This window comes from Diceros bicornis, chromosome 31, assembly GCF_020826845.1.
Source record: "Diceros bicornis minor isolate mBicDic1 chromosome 31, mDicBic1.mat.cur, whole genome shotgun sequence".
NCBI lineage: Eukaryota > Metazoa > Chordata > Mammalia > Perissodactyla > Rhinocerotidae > Diceros > Diceros bicornis.
This window is the reverse complement of record NC_080770.1, coordinates 6932887-6947888: the sequence shown is the minus strand read 5'-3', so window position 1 is coordinate 6947888 and position 15002 is coordinate 6932887. Positions and strand designations below refer to the sequence as shown.

General features: G+C 52.6%; 1 protein-coding gene across 2 annotated transcripts; it reads left to right on the top strand.

Moving 5' to 3' along the window:
- The first annotated feature begins 5739 nt into the window (after nucleotides 1–5739).
- NPAS4 (neuronal PAS domain protein 4) lies at nucleotides 5740–11910 on the top strand. 2 transcript variants are annotated; one of them, XM_058526327.1, is made up of 8 exons: nucleotides 5740–7209; nucleotides 7942–8093; nucleotides 8271–8373; nucleotides 8485–8752; nucleotides 8934–9043; nucleotides 9388–9523; nucleotides 9645–11080; nucleotides 11781–11910. In XM_058526327.1, the coding sequence occupies exons 1-8, from the start codon at nucleotides 7035–7037 to the stop codon at nucleotides 11807–11809; spliced, it is 2409 nt and encodes an 802-aa protein (XP_058382310.1). In that variant the 5' UTR covers nucleotides 5740–7034; the 3' UTR covers nucleotides 11810–11910. The 2 variants fall into 2 exon arrangements, with proteins under 2 accessions (XP_058382310.1, XP_058382311.1); XM_058526328.1 differs by lacking the exons at nucleotides 5740–7209; nucleotides 8934–9043 and having other exon boundaries at nucleotides 8031–8093.
- Nucleotides 11911–15002: the final 3092 nt, after the last annotated feature.

The window sequence follows — 15002 nt, the reverse complement described above, 5'->3', positions numbered from 1 at the left end:
GCCCTCAGCTGCGTGTACATGAATGAGTTATGTACCTGAGGCCCTGCTCTGGGCCGGGCCCTATGCTGGACACTGAGGATATAGGGACCAGACGTAGATGCTGGTGGAGGACACAGACAAGTAAACCAGGTGACAATGCAGGATGGGAAGTGCATGGATGAGGAAGCACAGGGGGCTGTGGGAGGCACAGAGGAGGGTCCCCAGGCCAGCTGGAGGACCAGCAGGGCAAGGAGAAATTCACCAGCTGGAGAGTAGTGGTGGAGAGGACTCTGAAACTGGGCTGAACTAATAAATGAATGGTGCAGGGTCTGTCTCCTCCTCCGGACCTCCAGCTCCTCCAGGGCAGGGCCGGTGTCCCGCACTCCTGTCTCTCCACGGTGTTTACAGGAGCGTTGGGTCCCTGCTCTGCATTCAAAGAGTGTTTTTAGTTGATTGATTTTTCCTTCTCTCCTTGGAATATGGCTGGTCTGACACGCCCCTCACTGCATCACTTGTGCCCTCTTCTCTCAGCCCTGCCTTCTGTCCCTTGTCCAGAAAAGCTTCCCCTTTTCCCACCTGGGCTACACTCTCCCGCTCCCACCCCCTCTGTGGTTCTGTGTCCCTCACCTTCCCTGCTCAGCCCACTCACCCAGCTCTGACCGTCTTGATGTGTGGGTGGCAGCGTGTACCCTCTTCACATGAGATTTGTTGATTTCATAACCATAAATAGATAAAATGTTCTGAATACTTCCCTGTGCAAGTAGAATTGGGGGAGTGATAACATAAGGAAAAGACCTCAGGAGAAAGAAAACAGCCTTCTAGGATGAAGCTGAAGACAAGACAGCCATTGCACAAGTCAGCTCTACAGGGGGATTATATTTTCACTGCCCAGACTGGTGAACCCCAGACCCAGGACTGGGGAGGAAATGGGAATATGTTAGAAAACTTTTACATGGTTTCAAACCCGTGAATTCAAAAGAACAATCTAGTGAAAAATAGAAAGAAGAAATAGAAGAAGAAAAATAGAAAAAAGAAAGAAAGAAGGAAACCTGGGTTCTAATTCTGGATCTATCTCATTCTAGTTGTGTGACCCTGGGCAAATTTCTAAACCTCTTTGAGAAGGTATATAGAGATTCTTCCCCTGGGTTAGAGTGGAGGCTCCAGGAGGCCTGGGACCCCACAATACCATAATTTTCCTCCCACTGGGACATTTTGTCTTCCTGACAAAACCTTAAGCACAAATTATGGGACATCTCCCTTCCTTAAATGCAGTCCTGACACTGGGATTGGGATAGGGATGGAATAGGGTACCCTGATTCTTCATTTCCAATTCCAACCCATGTTGCCATGGGAACAGGATATGGAGCATCACTCTTGCATGGGGAGGCTACATCTACACAGCTACAAAGGGGCTAGAAGCTAGCCTATAAGGCTTCTCAAACTCTTTGACCTTAAGGAGTGCAGAGACACTACTGTTCCACGGCATTGGAAGAGTAAAGGGAGATGAAATGACAGCTTGGTATGCCCTGGGCCCAGAGATCTCCTGGATAAGAAGGGAGAGACAAGCAGAGATATTCCTAGCATGAATTCACCTGCTACTCTGAAAGACGGAAAACTTTTTCTGTAAAGGGTCAGTTAGTATATATTTTAGCCTTTCCAGGCCATATGGTCCCTGTTACAATGGCTCAACTCTGCCATTGTAGGGTTTACATAGACAATATGTAAACAAATGGATGTGGCTGTGTGCCAATAAAACTTTTTTTACATGAACACTCAGTGGGCCAGATTTGGCATGCAGGCCAGAGTTTGCAGACCCCTGCTCTACTCCATGGTGCAAGAGAAGGAGCTAGGAGGGGGGCAGGAGGAAGGCTTAAAACCCATCATCACCAGTGACTTGCTGTGACTTTGAGTAAGTGGTTGTCTGTGTCTGAGCCTCAACTGCACCATCTATCAAATGAGCATAATAATATCAGTCAGATTTGTCATGAGAATAGGTCTAACAGGTCAGAGCAAATCTGAAGTCTTCATTCCTCTGTTCCATCACTTCAAGTGATGGAGCTCTACTTCAAGTAGAGCTAAACCTCCTCCCCAGGCCATGCCCTTGCCTGCTGAGGATGATGGCAGCCCGCTGAAAGTGGGAGGTATTTCTTTCTAGAGTCAGATTCTTGGTTTGGCTTTCCAACCTCCAGCCCCAAGTGACCCCATTTCTGTAGCAAGCCAAGCACAGGTGGAGGAATCCCTTCCTTTCCACCATCCAGTCATTTGGCAGGAGGCTACAGTTCACTTGAGAAAGTGATGTGGCTGCAGTGGCTGGTGGCCAGGCTTTAGAGGAGGCCTTTGAAACTCAGGCTGGGACTAGAGTTAGGAGAGGTGAGCTTCAATGCTCCCCTATATGGTTCACCTATGGCCCCAGCTTCCCTGAGGTGCAAATCAAGTAGCAACACCTGTGATCTGGTGGTGACTCACAGCACCACCATTGCATTAATGGATCTTTCTTGAGCCATCTTGCCCATCCGTCTTGTCTGACCACCACCGAGAGCTTGCATTCTTTGCCATCTTGTTATGTGCTCTGAAGACCCATCAAGTGGTATACATCCTCTCTCTCTCCTTCTTTTCTCCCCTCTCTCTCCTTCTCATAGACACATTTGTCCAGGGTGCACTTTGACAGCTCTCTGTCAAGATCCTTGCCCCAAGTCTCCAGAAAACAGCCCTAATCAGGAGTCTCCGTGCTGTTCTAAGGAAATAGACTCTCCGTTCACCCTCCAGCTCCCTCCCAGGAAGTCGTCCTCCTTGAAATCTCTGGAAAAGATACACCTGTTTTTCTCTCATAGAGGTTGGTGGGTGATGTCCCTCCAGGTCCCTAATAAAGCTATGCAAGACAGGGGCAAGGGATCTCATGGCCTGTTCTGGCTATAAAAAGCCCTTTTTCAGAAAAAATAATAAAGAAAGAAATCAGCCAATCCCTCCTCGATGCCATCACCTCTTCTTGGTGATTTTTCAGGGAAGGAGTGGGCGGGTTGCCATGGCAACAGATGCGAGCTCGTCTCAGTAAAGAAGGGACCTTGATATTTTTTTCTTTCTCTCATTCTCTCTTTCAGTTGTGTGTGTATATATGTGTGTGTGCGCTGCGCATGCCTGTGCCCACACCAGGAATTTTTTTTTTTTTAGAACTAAAGAAAGCCCTTCTCTTCCCTCAGAGCCCCAAATATGGAGCGATGAAAAACCACTTACTCCTGCAGGCCAGGGAGGATTCAGGATGGTTCAAGAGAAAAGAGAGAGGTCATATGGGGCTCCCCTCCTCCATATTTTTACTAGAGATTGCATGGAACAGAGATCTTAACAAATGGTTGGGGGCCAAGGGCTGGAAAGAAGGGAGGATGCTGGGTGGAGAGAGGTGAATATGGGATGGATGGTGCAAGAGCCCAACAAGTGACATCAGAGAGGGCAACAAAGGGTACATTGAGGCTGGGGATGCATGCAAATCCAAGTACACCATCATAAGCAGAGAGAAAAAGTCACAGAGCAGACCCAGATGTGGACACAAACACACATGGACAGGGAGGCACACAGAAAGCTGCAAACATATAAATACATACAGGCACAAACATAGAACTACACACAATTCGGGAAGTTGTAGACATTTTTTATAAAGACAGGCATAGATGCAGGCATAGGTGAATGCATAGATATACCGGGATACAGACATACAGCTACAAAGACACATGTAGACAGACACACAGAGACATACAAATACAATCACGGTCAAATGGACAGACACACACACAGGTACACCCTCATAGCTGGCTCCCTCCCTTCAATTGCCCAAGCATCCTCAAACAGCAATGCATAGCTGGGAATGCTGCAGGCTCACTCAGTGGATTTGGCTGGGTGGCTCCTGCTCGCCCCATTCCTTCTACGTACTTACCCCAAAGCCCCCCTCTCTATTCACTCCCTTGCCCACTTTCCCATAGTTGATGAGCTCTGATAACCTCCCCCATCTCGGGCTTCCAATTCTTAGCCTGTTCTGCTGCTGCTTGCCGCTTGGGGAGGAGAGTGGGGTGACTCAGCCAGGCCAGGATGACTCATACTGCCAGTATTTTTAGCAGCGGCAAGGAGCTCTCTAGCGTGCCAGCCGCCCCCCTCCTCCTGCTTGCTATTTTGGAACCATCACTGGTGATATAAATAGCTCTTCTCCCACGGCCTGAAGCTGCTGCCAAGCTATTTTTGGTTCTGCACGGTTAAAAATAGCTTCACGGAGGTGGGAGGCAAGAGGAGTGGGAGTTGGCCTAGGGAGAGGAGACATTGGGGCATACAGAGCTTCTCAACTTGAATCAAAGTGGGCAAACTAGGATGAGCCCTTCTCTACTCCCTCCCTTGTCCCTTTCTAGACCCTTCTTCCCCTCCAGAGTGCCTTCTCTCCAGTCCATTCTCCTGGAAAAATCCAAGGGCTCTTCCCCATGCTTACTTCACTGCTAGAGCTCAGAAATCTTGGCCCCCTGAAACCCCTTCCCATATTAATCCTCAGAGGAGAAGGGGACGATCAACTGGGGCCTCACTCTGAGGCCTATGTGGACTCAAGCTCTCTTTGATGTCCCAGGCAGACCATGGCCAGTACGACTTCCCTGGTGATTATTTCAGAACCATGGACAGTGGTCAGTGCCCCATTCTTTCGCTGTGGATCTGCTCAGCCCGCAGGAGACCAGCTGGACCCAACTAATAGACACTTCTTATCATGGAGAAGGACACCAAGAACCTCTCCCAGCCAGGGCTAAAGCATCAGTAGGTGAAGAAAAAGGAACACTGCCCTGGATTTTCATACAATAAGGGGGTCCAAAGATCAAGGGCTTATCCAAACAGAAGCTTGAGGGAGGGTCGGTGGGTACATCAGGTGTCAGATAGAGATGAAAGTGGAACAGGCACACGCTTCCTGAAGGAACCACTTTTCTGTCATCCAGGTAAATAGGGTTAGAAACAGTGCCACGCACACACACACACACACACCTTCCCTCCATCTCCTTCATCCCTCATCAGTACAGGATGGTTGATGGCGATGACCCCAACCTCTGCCAAAATGGCACAAGAGGTTAGGATTGGGCCTCCAGGCATCCTTCTCCTCAGCAGTCTCCCCTCCCACACTGCCTCTCTTGCTACCCTTTCCCATGAGGAATGAGGAGTTCCTTGACCCCAAATTTTGCTTGTTGGTATCAAAGTTTACCTCTACCCTTCCTATGCGACTTTCTACAATCAGGCCAATACCTCTCCCCCCATGTTTTAAGTGGCGTCATTTCCAGCCCCTCAAGTGATGTCATACAGACCCCTACTCCACCAAATGAGATTTCACATAAAATGTCCCCTAGCCCACTTCTTTCTCCTTTTATGGAATCCCAGGGGAAAGGAAGTCACCTCTGAACCCCTGTAGAGAGCAATCATTTGTGATGAAAAGAAAAAGAAGAAAGAGATAGGGCAAAGGTGACATGATGTGGAGACAAAACTAACAAAGAAAGAAAAACTTGAAAGAGCAGAAGGGGAATGTTTGGGGGGTAGAGGGCACACAAAGCTGAGACAGACCACCAAGCAGGCAATGAGATAAAGAAACTAGTTGGAGCGGAGGGAGGGGGATGTGGAGAGTTGAAGGTGGCGAGACAGAGGGAGAGGTCCTACCCCGGAGATGGGGAGGGGTTTGGAGGGGGTTGGGGGGGACAGCCTGATGGAGTTAAGGCGTCCCTGCTAGGTGCGGGGATCTCGGAGGGTCCAGCACGGCCCCCTCGCTTCTCTGTTGCTTCCTTATTTTCCCTGCGAGAGGCGGGGGGGAGCCCTCTGGAGCGATGCGGAGGCAGCCAGGCCCCGCCCGCCGCCACCACGGTTGCAGCCGGAGGATTCCTGTCCTAATATGGAGCTGGGATTCCCCCGGCCCCGCCCCCGCCCCCGGCCCGCGGGAAGACAGAGGCTTGCAGTCGGGCGGGGGGAACTGCTCGCTTTAGGGGCTGGCAATGGGGGTGGGGGAGGGATACCTAGGTGCAGACTCAGATTCTTACCATGCCCTGGGACCCTGCCTCAGTTTCTCCCGTCAGTGGCTGAGGTTAATTAGTTGACAGGGAAAGAAAGAGTCACTGCAGACTGCAGCGTGGGTGTTGGTGTTTCTATTCTTGCCTGTGGGAAAATAGAACCAAGGCCAAATTCAGCTGGCCCCTCTCCCTCAGGACCCCCTTTCCACCCCATCCTAGGGACTTAGACCCCCGGGAACTCCCCCTGCTAAATCGCCAACGCCTAGGTTTGGAAAGAGGGGGAAGAGATTTGTTCTTTGAAAGTGACTAAGGGAATCCCAGGTTGAGTAATCCCTAGAGAGAAATCCCGGCTGTGACCTATCGCGCAGAGGCCAAGGAAGTTCCTTCTCCACTCCCCCCTCCCGTGTGAACGTGACCTTTGTCTGGCAAATAGCGAAGGGGAATTTGTGAACGACCCTGCCCCTCCCCATTCCCTTATCTCCTTAGAAAAATCGATGTCGGAACCAGTCCCTCCCTGCCCTCTACAGACTCTCCTGCCAGGGGCTTCAGACCGCCTCAACCCTTGCCCTCAGCTGAACACATTCGGACGCCTAGGTCCCTGGACCCCCTTTTAGGCTTTCCTAACCCGGCGCCTGCCTCTCGGCTCAGCTGCAGCCAGCCGCGGCCCCCTCCGCAGCCTCCGTTCTCCCTCCCTCCCTCTGGCTCCCCCTCCCGCTCTCGTTCTACGTCATGCGATGACGTCGGAAGCCAGGGAGGGAGGAGGAGCTCCCCCCTCCCCAGCCAGTGGCTCCCGCTGCAGCTTGCTTAGCCCAGCCTCCCGCTTTCCCGCCCCCCCTTTCTCCAAAGCGAGCCCCCCACGCCTGGCAGGAGCTATATAAGGCTGAACGAGGCAGGCGAGGGGGGCAGCGCAGCCGAGCGGAGCCCAGGAGAGGAGACAGAGAGCGAGCCTGAGCGAGAGACGGGAAAGCAAGGAGGAGGAAGCCACCGGCGCGTCGGGACGGGAACGCAGGTGTTCGGAGCGCCCGAGCTGGAGCTCCGAAGCCGCTAGTCATGTACCGCTCCACCAAGGGCGCCTCCAAGGCGCGCCGCGACCAGATCAACGCTGAGATCCGGAACCTCAAGGACCTGCTGCCGCTGGCCGAAGCGGACAAGGTCCGGCTGTCCTACCTGCACATTATGAGTCTTGCCTGCATCTACACTCGCAAGGGCGTCTTCTTCGCTGGAGGTGAGCAAACTGGGGCTGCTGGAGACCCGAGCTGGAGGGCACCAGGGACAGTGGAGCTGAGGGAACCCGGTGGCACTGCCGCATGTCTAGGACAGCGTGTTGGTGAGCTAGGGAGAGAAGGGACTTGGGGAACTCAAGACTTAGTACTTTTCCTCTTGAGCTCTGTCCAGACCTCGTTTTACTTCTGGATGAAGGTTAGAGAGCCTAGATAGTGTCCGTGGTGCCCGACTTTATGGGAGGAGGAGAGCCAGGACAGAATGGCCACATCTTCACCAGCGCAGAGGCGCTCCGGGAGCCCGGGGAGAGAAGCCCGGGAAGTTGCAGGGATGGAGCCGCCAAAGCCTGGGGAAGCGTAGCCGCTGTTCGCGGTGATGAAAGGGCTCATCGGCCGCCTTTGAAGCGCTGTCCGCGGTGCTGACAGCACCACCGGGTGTGCTAGGCGCTGCCCGCGGTGCTGATCGCCTGGTCGGCTTGGGGACGCTGTGCGTGGTTCTGAAATTCAGGGCCCCGGAACTCTCTTCCCCGACCTAGAAGTCGAAGGGCTTCACGGGCTGGGGAAATTCAGCAACAGGTTCCCTGGGCAAGAACTGGTGGCAGAGGGTCAACAGGTGTGTGCAGAGGCAAGTCCATGAGAAATTCCTCTGGATTTTCTGAAACTCAGCCCATGTCTTCCTCATTTCTGCTTTGCCTCCCAGTCTTACTCCTGACTTATCATACCTTCTCACCCTGCAGGCACTCCTCTGGCGGGCCCCACAGGGCTTCTCTCAGCTCAAGAGCTTGAAGACATAGTGGCGGCACTACCTGGCTTTCTGCTGGTGTTCACAGCTGAGGGGAAGCTGCTATATCTGTCTGAGAGTGTGAGCGAGCATCTGGGCCACTCCATGGTGAGTGCTGAGAGTCTTCTCAGCTTGGGCTGGGGCACAGATGGGAAATGATGAGCTTTTCACTTCTGAGAATCTGAGAATTACTGGAGGCAGAGGTTATACACTGCAAGGTGCTATGTGCCAAGGGTTGCCTCTTGCTGTCTTCACTAATGGTCATCTCTTCTTTACTTTCTCCAGGTGGACCTAGTTGCCCAGGGTGACAGTATCTATGACATCATTGACCCAGCTGACCACCTTACTGTGCGCCAGCAACTTACTCTGCCCTCTGCCCTGGACTCTGGTAAGAACTCCCTTCTTCAATCCAATCTCCCTCCTGCTGCCCTGCTCCTCCCCATCTGCCATCTCTGTCAGCCATCCACCCTCTTATCAATTTTTCTCTTCCTTCACCTAGATCGCCTCTTCCGCTGTCGCTTCAACACTTCCAAGTCCCTCAGGCGCCAGAGTGCAGGCAACAAACTGGTGCTTATTCGAGGCCGATTCCATGCTCACCCACCTGGGGCCTACTGGGCAGGAAACCCTGTGTTCACAGCTTTCTGTGCCCCACTGGAGCCAAGACCACGCCCTGGCCCTGGCCCTGGCCTTGGCCCTGCCTCACTCTTCCTGGCCATGTTTCAGAGCCATCATGCTAAGGATTTGGCCCTACTGGACATCTCTGAAAGGTAAGCCCAGAGTGTTCAGACCCCAGGCGGAAGGCGGGCCAGAGATGAGGGGACCCTAGATTCGGGAGTCAGGGGCAGGGAGGATGGAGTCTAAGGGGGCAGAGGACCTGGGAGGGAGTGAGATGCCTGGGTATCAAGCAGGGAAAACAGAAAGCTGACCTCACCCTTTCCATCTTCCCAGTGTCCTAATCTACCTGGGCTTTGAGCGCAGTGAACTGCTCTGTAAATCATGGTATGGACTGCTGCACCCTGAGGACTTGAGCCACGCTTCTGCTCAACACTACCGCCTGTGTGAGTGTCCAGAGAGGCTGGGGACAAGACAGGGAGCTGGGAAAGGGCTTGGGATACCTGACCAAGAAGGGCTGTGGTCAAGACTGATGCTGGGGAGCTAGCAGAGGCCAATAGTTCTGGATGCTTTAGGGTGATTATTAGGGTGAGGAGTCAAGGTGAGAATAGAATCAGAACTGGGGGACTCCAACTGGTGAGGTCAAGGTGGGGAGTTAAGTGGCAGGTTAGGGTAGTCAGAAAAGAGGATGCCATGGATACCCCAATTCAGTGGAGAGGTCAGCAAGGGGGGAGTTTCAGTGGTGTCACCTGATGGACGTCCTAACTCTGCATCTCTTCTTTCCCTTCAGTGTCTGAGAGTGGAGATATTCAGGCAGAAATGGTGGTGAGACTGCAGGCCAAGCCTGGAGGCTGGGCATGGATTTATTGCCTGTTATACTCAGAAGGTCCGGAGGGCCCCATTACTGCCAATAATTACCCAATCAGGTGAGCTGCAAGGCAGGGGCCTGGGGGGCAGCCGAGCTGGACATGGAAGAGACACAAATCAGGGAACTGATCTGAGAATGGACACCAAACCCTTACCGGCCGCCTCTTCTCTCCTCTCCAGTGACACGGAAGCCTGGAGCCTCCGCCAGCAGCTGAACTCTGAAGACACCCAGGCAGCCTATGTCCTGGGCACCCCCACCATGCTGCCCTCATTCCCTGAGAACATCCTCTCCCAGGAGCAGTGCTCCAGCTCTAACCTACTCTTCACCCCAGCCCTGGGGGCTCCCAGAAGCACCAATTTCCCCAGTGCTCCTGAGCTGGGTGCTGTCTCAACATCAGAAGAACTTCCTCGACCCCCCAAAGAGCTGGGCTTCAGTTACATGACATTCCCATCTGGCCCCGAGCCTTCTCTTCAAGCAGACCTGAGCAAGGATCTTGTGTGTACTCCACCCTACACGCCCCACCAGCCGGGAGGCTGTGCCTTCCTCTTCAGCCTCCATGAACCCTTCCAGAGCCACTTGCCCACTCCATCCAGCTCTCTCCAAGAACAGATGACTCCAAGCACTACGACCTTCTCTGATCAATTGACGCCCAGCAGTGCAACCTTCCCAGATCCACTGACTAACCCACTACAAGGCCAGCTAAGTGAAACCTCAGCCAGAAGCTATGAAGATCAGCTGGATCCCTGCACTTCCACCTTCCCAGACCAGCTGCTTCCCAGCGCTGCCACCTTCCCAGAGCCTCTGGGGAGCCCTGCCCATGAGCAGCTGACTCCTCCTAGCACAGCATTCCGAGCACACCTGAACAGCCCCAGCCAAACTTTCCCAGAGCAACTGAGCCCCAGTCACACCAAGACTTACTTCGCCCAGGAGGGATGCAGTTTTCTCTATGAGAAGTTGCCCCCAAGTCCTAGCAGCCCTGGTAATGGGGACTGCACACTCCTGGCCCTAGCCCAGCTCCGGGGCCCCCTCTCTGTGGACGTCCCCCTGGTGCCTGAAGGCCTACTTACACCTGAAGCCTCTCCAGTCAAGCAGAGTTTCTTCCACTACTCTGAGAAGGAGCAGAATGAGATAGACCGTCTCATCCAGCAGATCAGCCAGTTGGCTCAGGGCGTGGACAGGCCCTTCTCAGCTGAGGCTGGCACGGGCGGGCTGGAGCCGCTTGGGGGGCTGGAGCCCCTGGACTCCAACCTGTCCCTGTCGGGGGCTGGTCCCCCTGTGCTCAGCCTGGACCTGAAACCCTGGAAATGCCAGGAGCTAGATTTCCTGGCTGACCCTGATAACATATTCCTGGAAGAGACGCCCGTGGAAGACATCTTCATGGATCTCTCTACTCCAGACCCCAATGGGGAATGGAGTTCAGGGGATCCTGAGGCAGCGGTCCCAGGAGGGGCCCCATCGCCTTGCAACAACCTGTCCCCAGAAGACCACAGCTTCCTGGAGGACCTGGCCACATATGAAACCGCCTTTGAGACAGGTGTCTCAGCATTCCCCTATGATGGGTTTCCTGATGAGTTGCATCAACTCCAGAGCCAAGTTCAAGACAGCTTCCATGAAGGTGAGTCCAGCCAAAATGTCCAATAACTCAAGTCCCTGCCCTGCCAATAAGATGCTGGGTGGAATTAGACAAGTAAATTCCCCTTTCTGGACCTCAATTTTATTAATGGGATGACATCACTTGCTGCCCAGGGTAGAGTGAGGATAAGAACTAGTGAAAATCTTAATACGCAAGTTTTGGACAAGTAGGCCTGGAGGGCAGGCATGTGGGCTGTGGGATAAAGTGCAAGAGAATCCTTGGGTCATAGCTTGTGCTTCTTAACTCTATGAAAGATGTAGACCAGCTATCACCACCCCATATTCCAGATGAAGACAATCGAGGCCCCAGAATTAAAGAAACTCGCCTAAGGTCACACAACAAATTGATGGAAGAGGGATTAGAGCTCTATCTCGGTATTCTTGCCCCCTAAAGGGAATACAGAGCAAGAGTTTACAGGAGTTCAGGAAAGAGAGAGAGACTCGGCCCCTGGCCCCATCGGAGGCTCCCTGCTTACGGCTCCATCCTTTCCAAAACTACAGCCATAGTTTCACTCCATCTGTCCAAACTGCTCCCTTATCTGCTGAGCCTCTGGTGATTATTCAGTCATTAGGACAACATATTTGAGGCCCATACTAGGTGCCAACAGTACACCACATCCTCAGCCCAGGAACCCTCTTTCCTAATAGGCCCTACTGACTGTCCTCTCTCTCTCTCTCTGCAGATGGAAGTGGAGGGGAACCAACGTTTTGAATAAGTCTGTGACTTAACGTCGTCAAGTATGGCATATTGTCATCAAGACGTGGAGCCGCTCTCCACCCCCCCGGGACTGTTGGGGGGATTCTGGGGGCCAGAGGGGGATATATCTGATTCCCCAGGCCCTGCAGGATTTTGGGGGGGGGAGGTGGGAGGGCATGGGAGGGAAGCTTCTTTTTAAAATTTAGAGACTTCGAGCGATCCCAGTTTCCATTTCAATCTGTATTCACTCGTAGTGAGTTTCCTTGAATGGGATTTCAAGCGGAGAATGGGGGAGTCTCACTTCCCCCCCGCGCTGCCCCATGGGCCTGGGCCAGTTCTCCACTCCTGGGGGCCAAGCCACCCCTGGGCCTTGATGGGGGAAAGGCAGCGCCCACCTGGGCCAGCCTGTGCCCTGAGGGGCTCTTGACACCCACGTAGAATTCTCTACACACCAGTAACGGGATTTCAATTCCGATGGACTCTGCCGCCCTGGCGGCCCTTCTTGTGACTTTTGTGCCCCGCGCTTGGGGTGGGGGGCGCGAAGAGACGCTACGTTCCTTTCCGATGGAGGAAGGCAGACCTGCCGCCGTCACACGTGTGCTTGCACGAGTGCGTGTACCTGGTGCGGGACTCACCGACCACCAGACTGCCTGGGCATGCCCAGGTGGCCACCTCGTGGTGCTGCGGTGACTTTGTAGCCAACTTTATAATAAAGTCCAGTTTGCCTTTTTGGTACCCCTGGTGTCATGCACTGCTGTGAAAAGGGAAGGGTGGGGACAAGAAGGTTGGGAGGCCCAGATGGGAGCCTGGGGGTCAGGAGGTAAAGTCTGGACCTCCTGACAGCCCTGGCATTTCTTCATTCACTCATGCACTCATTTATTTTTTCACTCAACATCTGAGTGTACAGTGTGCGGCCCACCTTGTGCTGGAAGATGAAGAGTTTGGAGCTGGGACAGATGCTACCTCTTGCCTTCAAGAGGCTTTGATGTCCAATACTAGAGGGTATTGGGGTCTCCTCCCTGCTCCATGTTTGCAGGAGCAGAAGGGTCTGCGGGTGAATAGGGGATTCTGCTTGGCATTTTCCTGGACATGGGTTTGAAGTTTCAGGACATGAGCTTCTTTCTTCAGCCTGCTTCTGCAGGGAAGCAGCTTCCCTCTGGGGTCTTGGATCTTCTCACAGCAAACGATAACCACCTCTGTTATCATTGTCTGGGGCTTTCAGCTGACAAACACTTTCATATCCCTTATTCACTGCAGTGAAGCCTCTGGACAGGCATATTAGGACCATCTCACTGATGAAGAAACAGGATCACAGGTAAAAAGTGATTTGCCCCACAGTTGGTGAGAGGCACAGGTGGACAACATACCCACGTGGTCTCCATCCAAGCCCTGGGCTGTCCCCTCATACCCCACAGCCAGCAAACCACCATCTCAAGTGGTCCCATCCCAGATTACCCGAGAAGGGCAGGCTTGGGCTGGAGCAGGGGCCTCTTCCCCTCCAGGTCTGCAAGCTAGAACAGACTGCCAACTTCTGAGCAGAACATAACTTAGTTGGCCAAGAGATAAAGAGAAAAGGTTCCAAAAATACTGCTTTCCTCTAAGATTTGGGCCCAACAGCTGCAGGGTGTGGTGGGGGAAAAAGTGAACATTAGGAGACACAAAGACCTGGATTCAAATCCCACCTCCACCAACTATTTGCTGAGTAAGACCTGAGCCTCAGTTTCCTCACAGCCTCCTGAGGCTGAAAAAAATGGCACTCACCTCCCTAAGATGCTGCTAGGACTCGACGGGGTCTCTTTATGAGCTGAGGAGCACAGAACAGACCTAAGTTATTACAGTGAATTAGAAGGCAATGGTGACCACAAAGGCTTAGAGGAGGTTTCTTTCTCAAGAAGAGGAAAGAAACTCCCAGAGAAATATGGGGGCTGGGTTCCAGGAGCTGAGAGCACACCACTGAGGACTCCCCTAAACCTCCTCTCATTCCAAATCCTCTAGCTCTGTGGCCGTGCCCTTCAGAGGGTCCCACGGGAAGGAAGACCTTCCAGAGACCTGTCACCCCTTTTCCACCTTGCATGCATCCTCGGGTGAAACGGGAGGGTGGAGTCTTGCCCTCTGCCTTCTTGTGCATCTATTCTCTAACTTGGACAAAAGAACTGGACCCTGTCTTAGCTCCACTCCTCCCTGGCACCGAGCACAGGGCTGGGTGCATGGCAGGCACCAGAAATGTTTCATCGAGAGGACCATTTCTAAAGACCAGCCCAAGGATCTGAGCAGAAAGTCACCAATTTCTACCACAAAACTTTGTTCCTAAGTTTCCCAGAGACCAAGGTTGTAACTCTCAGCTTCAAATCTTAAGTGACCATAAGCTCAAGAGACAAACTATGGTCCCACCCAAAAACCTCGCTGGTGGTCATCAAAAACAAGGGACGTCTGAGAAGCTGTAACAGACAAGAGGAGCCTCAGGAAACATGATAATGAAATACATGTCGGATTCTAGATGGGATCCTGGAACAGAAAAAGGACATAGGCTAAAAACTAAGGAAATCTGAATAAAGTACGGACTTTAGTTAATAATAATGTATCAATATTGGCTCATTAATTGTGACAAATGTACCATATAAGTTTAAGATGTTAATAATAGGGGAAATAATAGGTATGGAGTATACGGGAACTCTCTGTACTATTGTCACAGTGTTTCTGTAACTCTAAATCTATTCTGAAATAAAAAGTTCCTTTAAAAACTAAATAAATTAAAATTTAAAAAAATATGTGAGAAAAAAGAAACACGTCATTGGTGTTTGGCGGTGGTGTGGGGATAGCAGAGCATGTGCGTTTTGATGAGAAGGGACCCTGACAGTCAGAACCAGAGATCCCGGCAGCCAAGTCCAGCGGAGAGAAAAAATTCAAAGAGCCAATGGCTCCACCTGGTGGACAGAGAAGTACCTGCTTCTCTTCCTCTCACTGGCAGGGTCCTCGTGGCTCAGAGCTAGCTTAGAACAGGTGGATAAACTGAGATTTCGGGAAAGGGAAGGACTTGCCCAATGGCACCCCTGAAGTCACTGCAAAGCCAGATCTGACTCTCAGGCATCCCTTCCCACTACTACCAGACTCTGCCCTGGGAGCAGAATGCAGGAGAAAGGGCTCAAATTTGGGGGTCATAAAGACTGAGCTTTTCAGTCCTGGCCCTGCAGCCTGATTTTTTCATGGG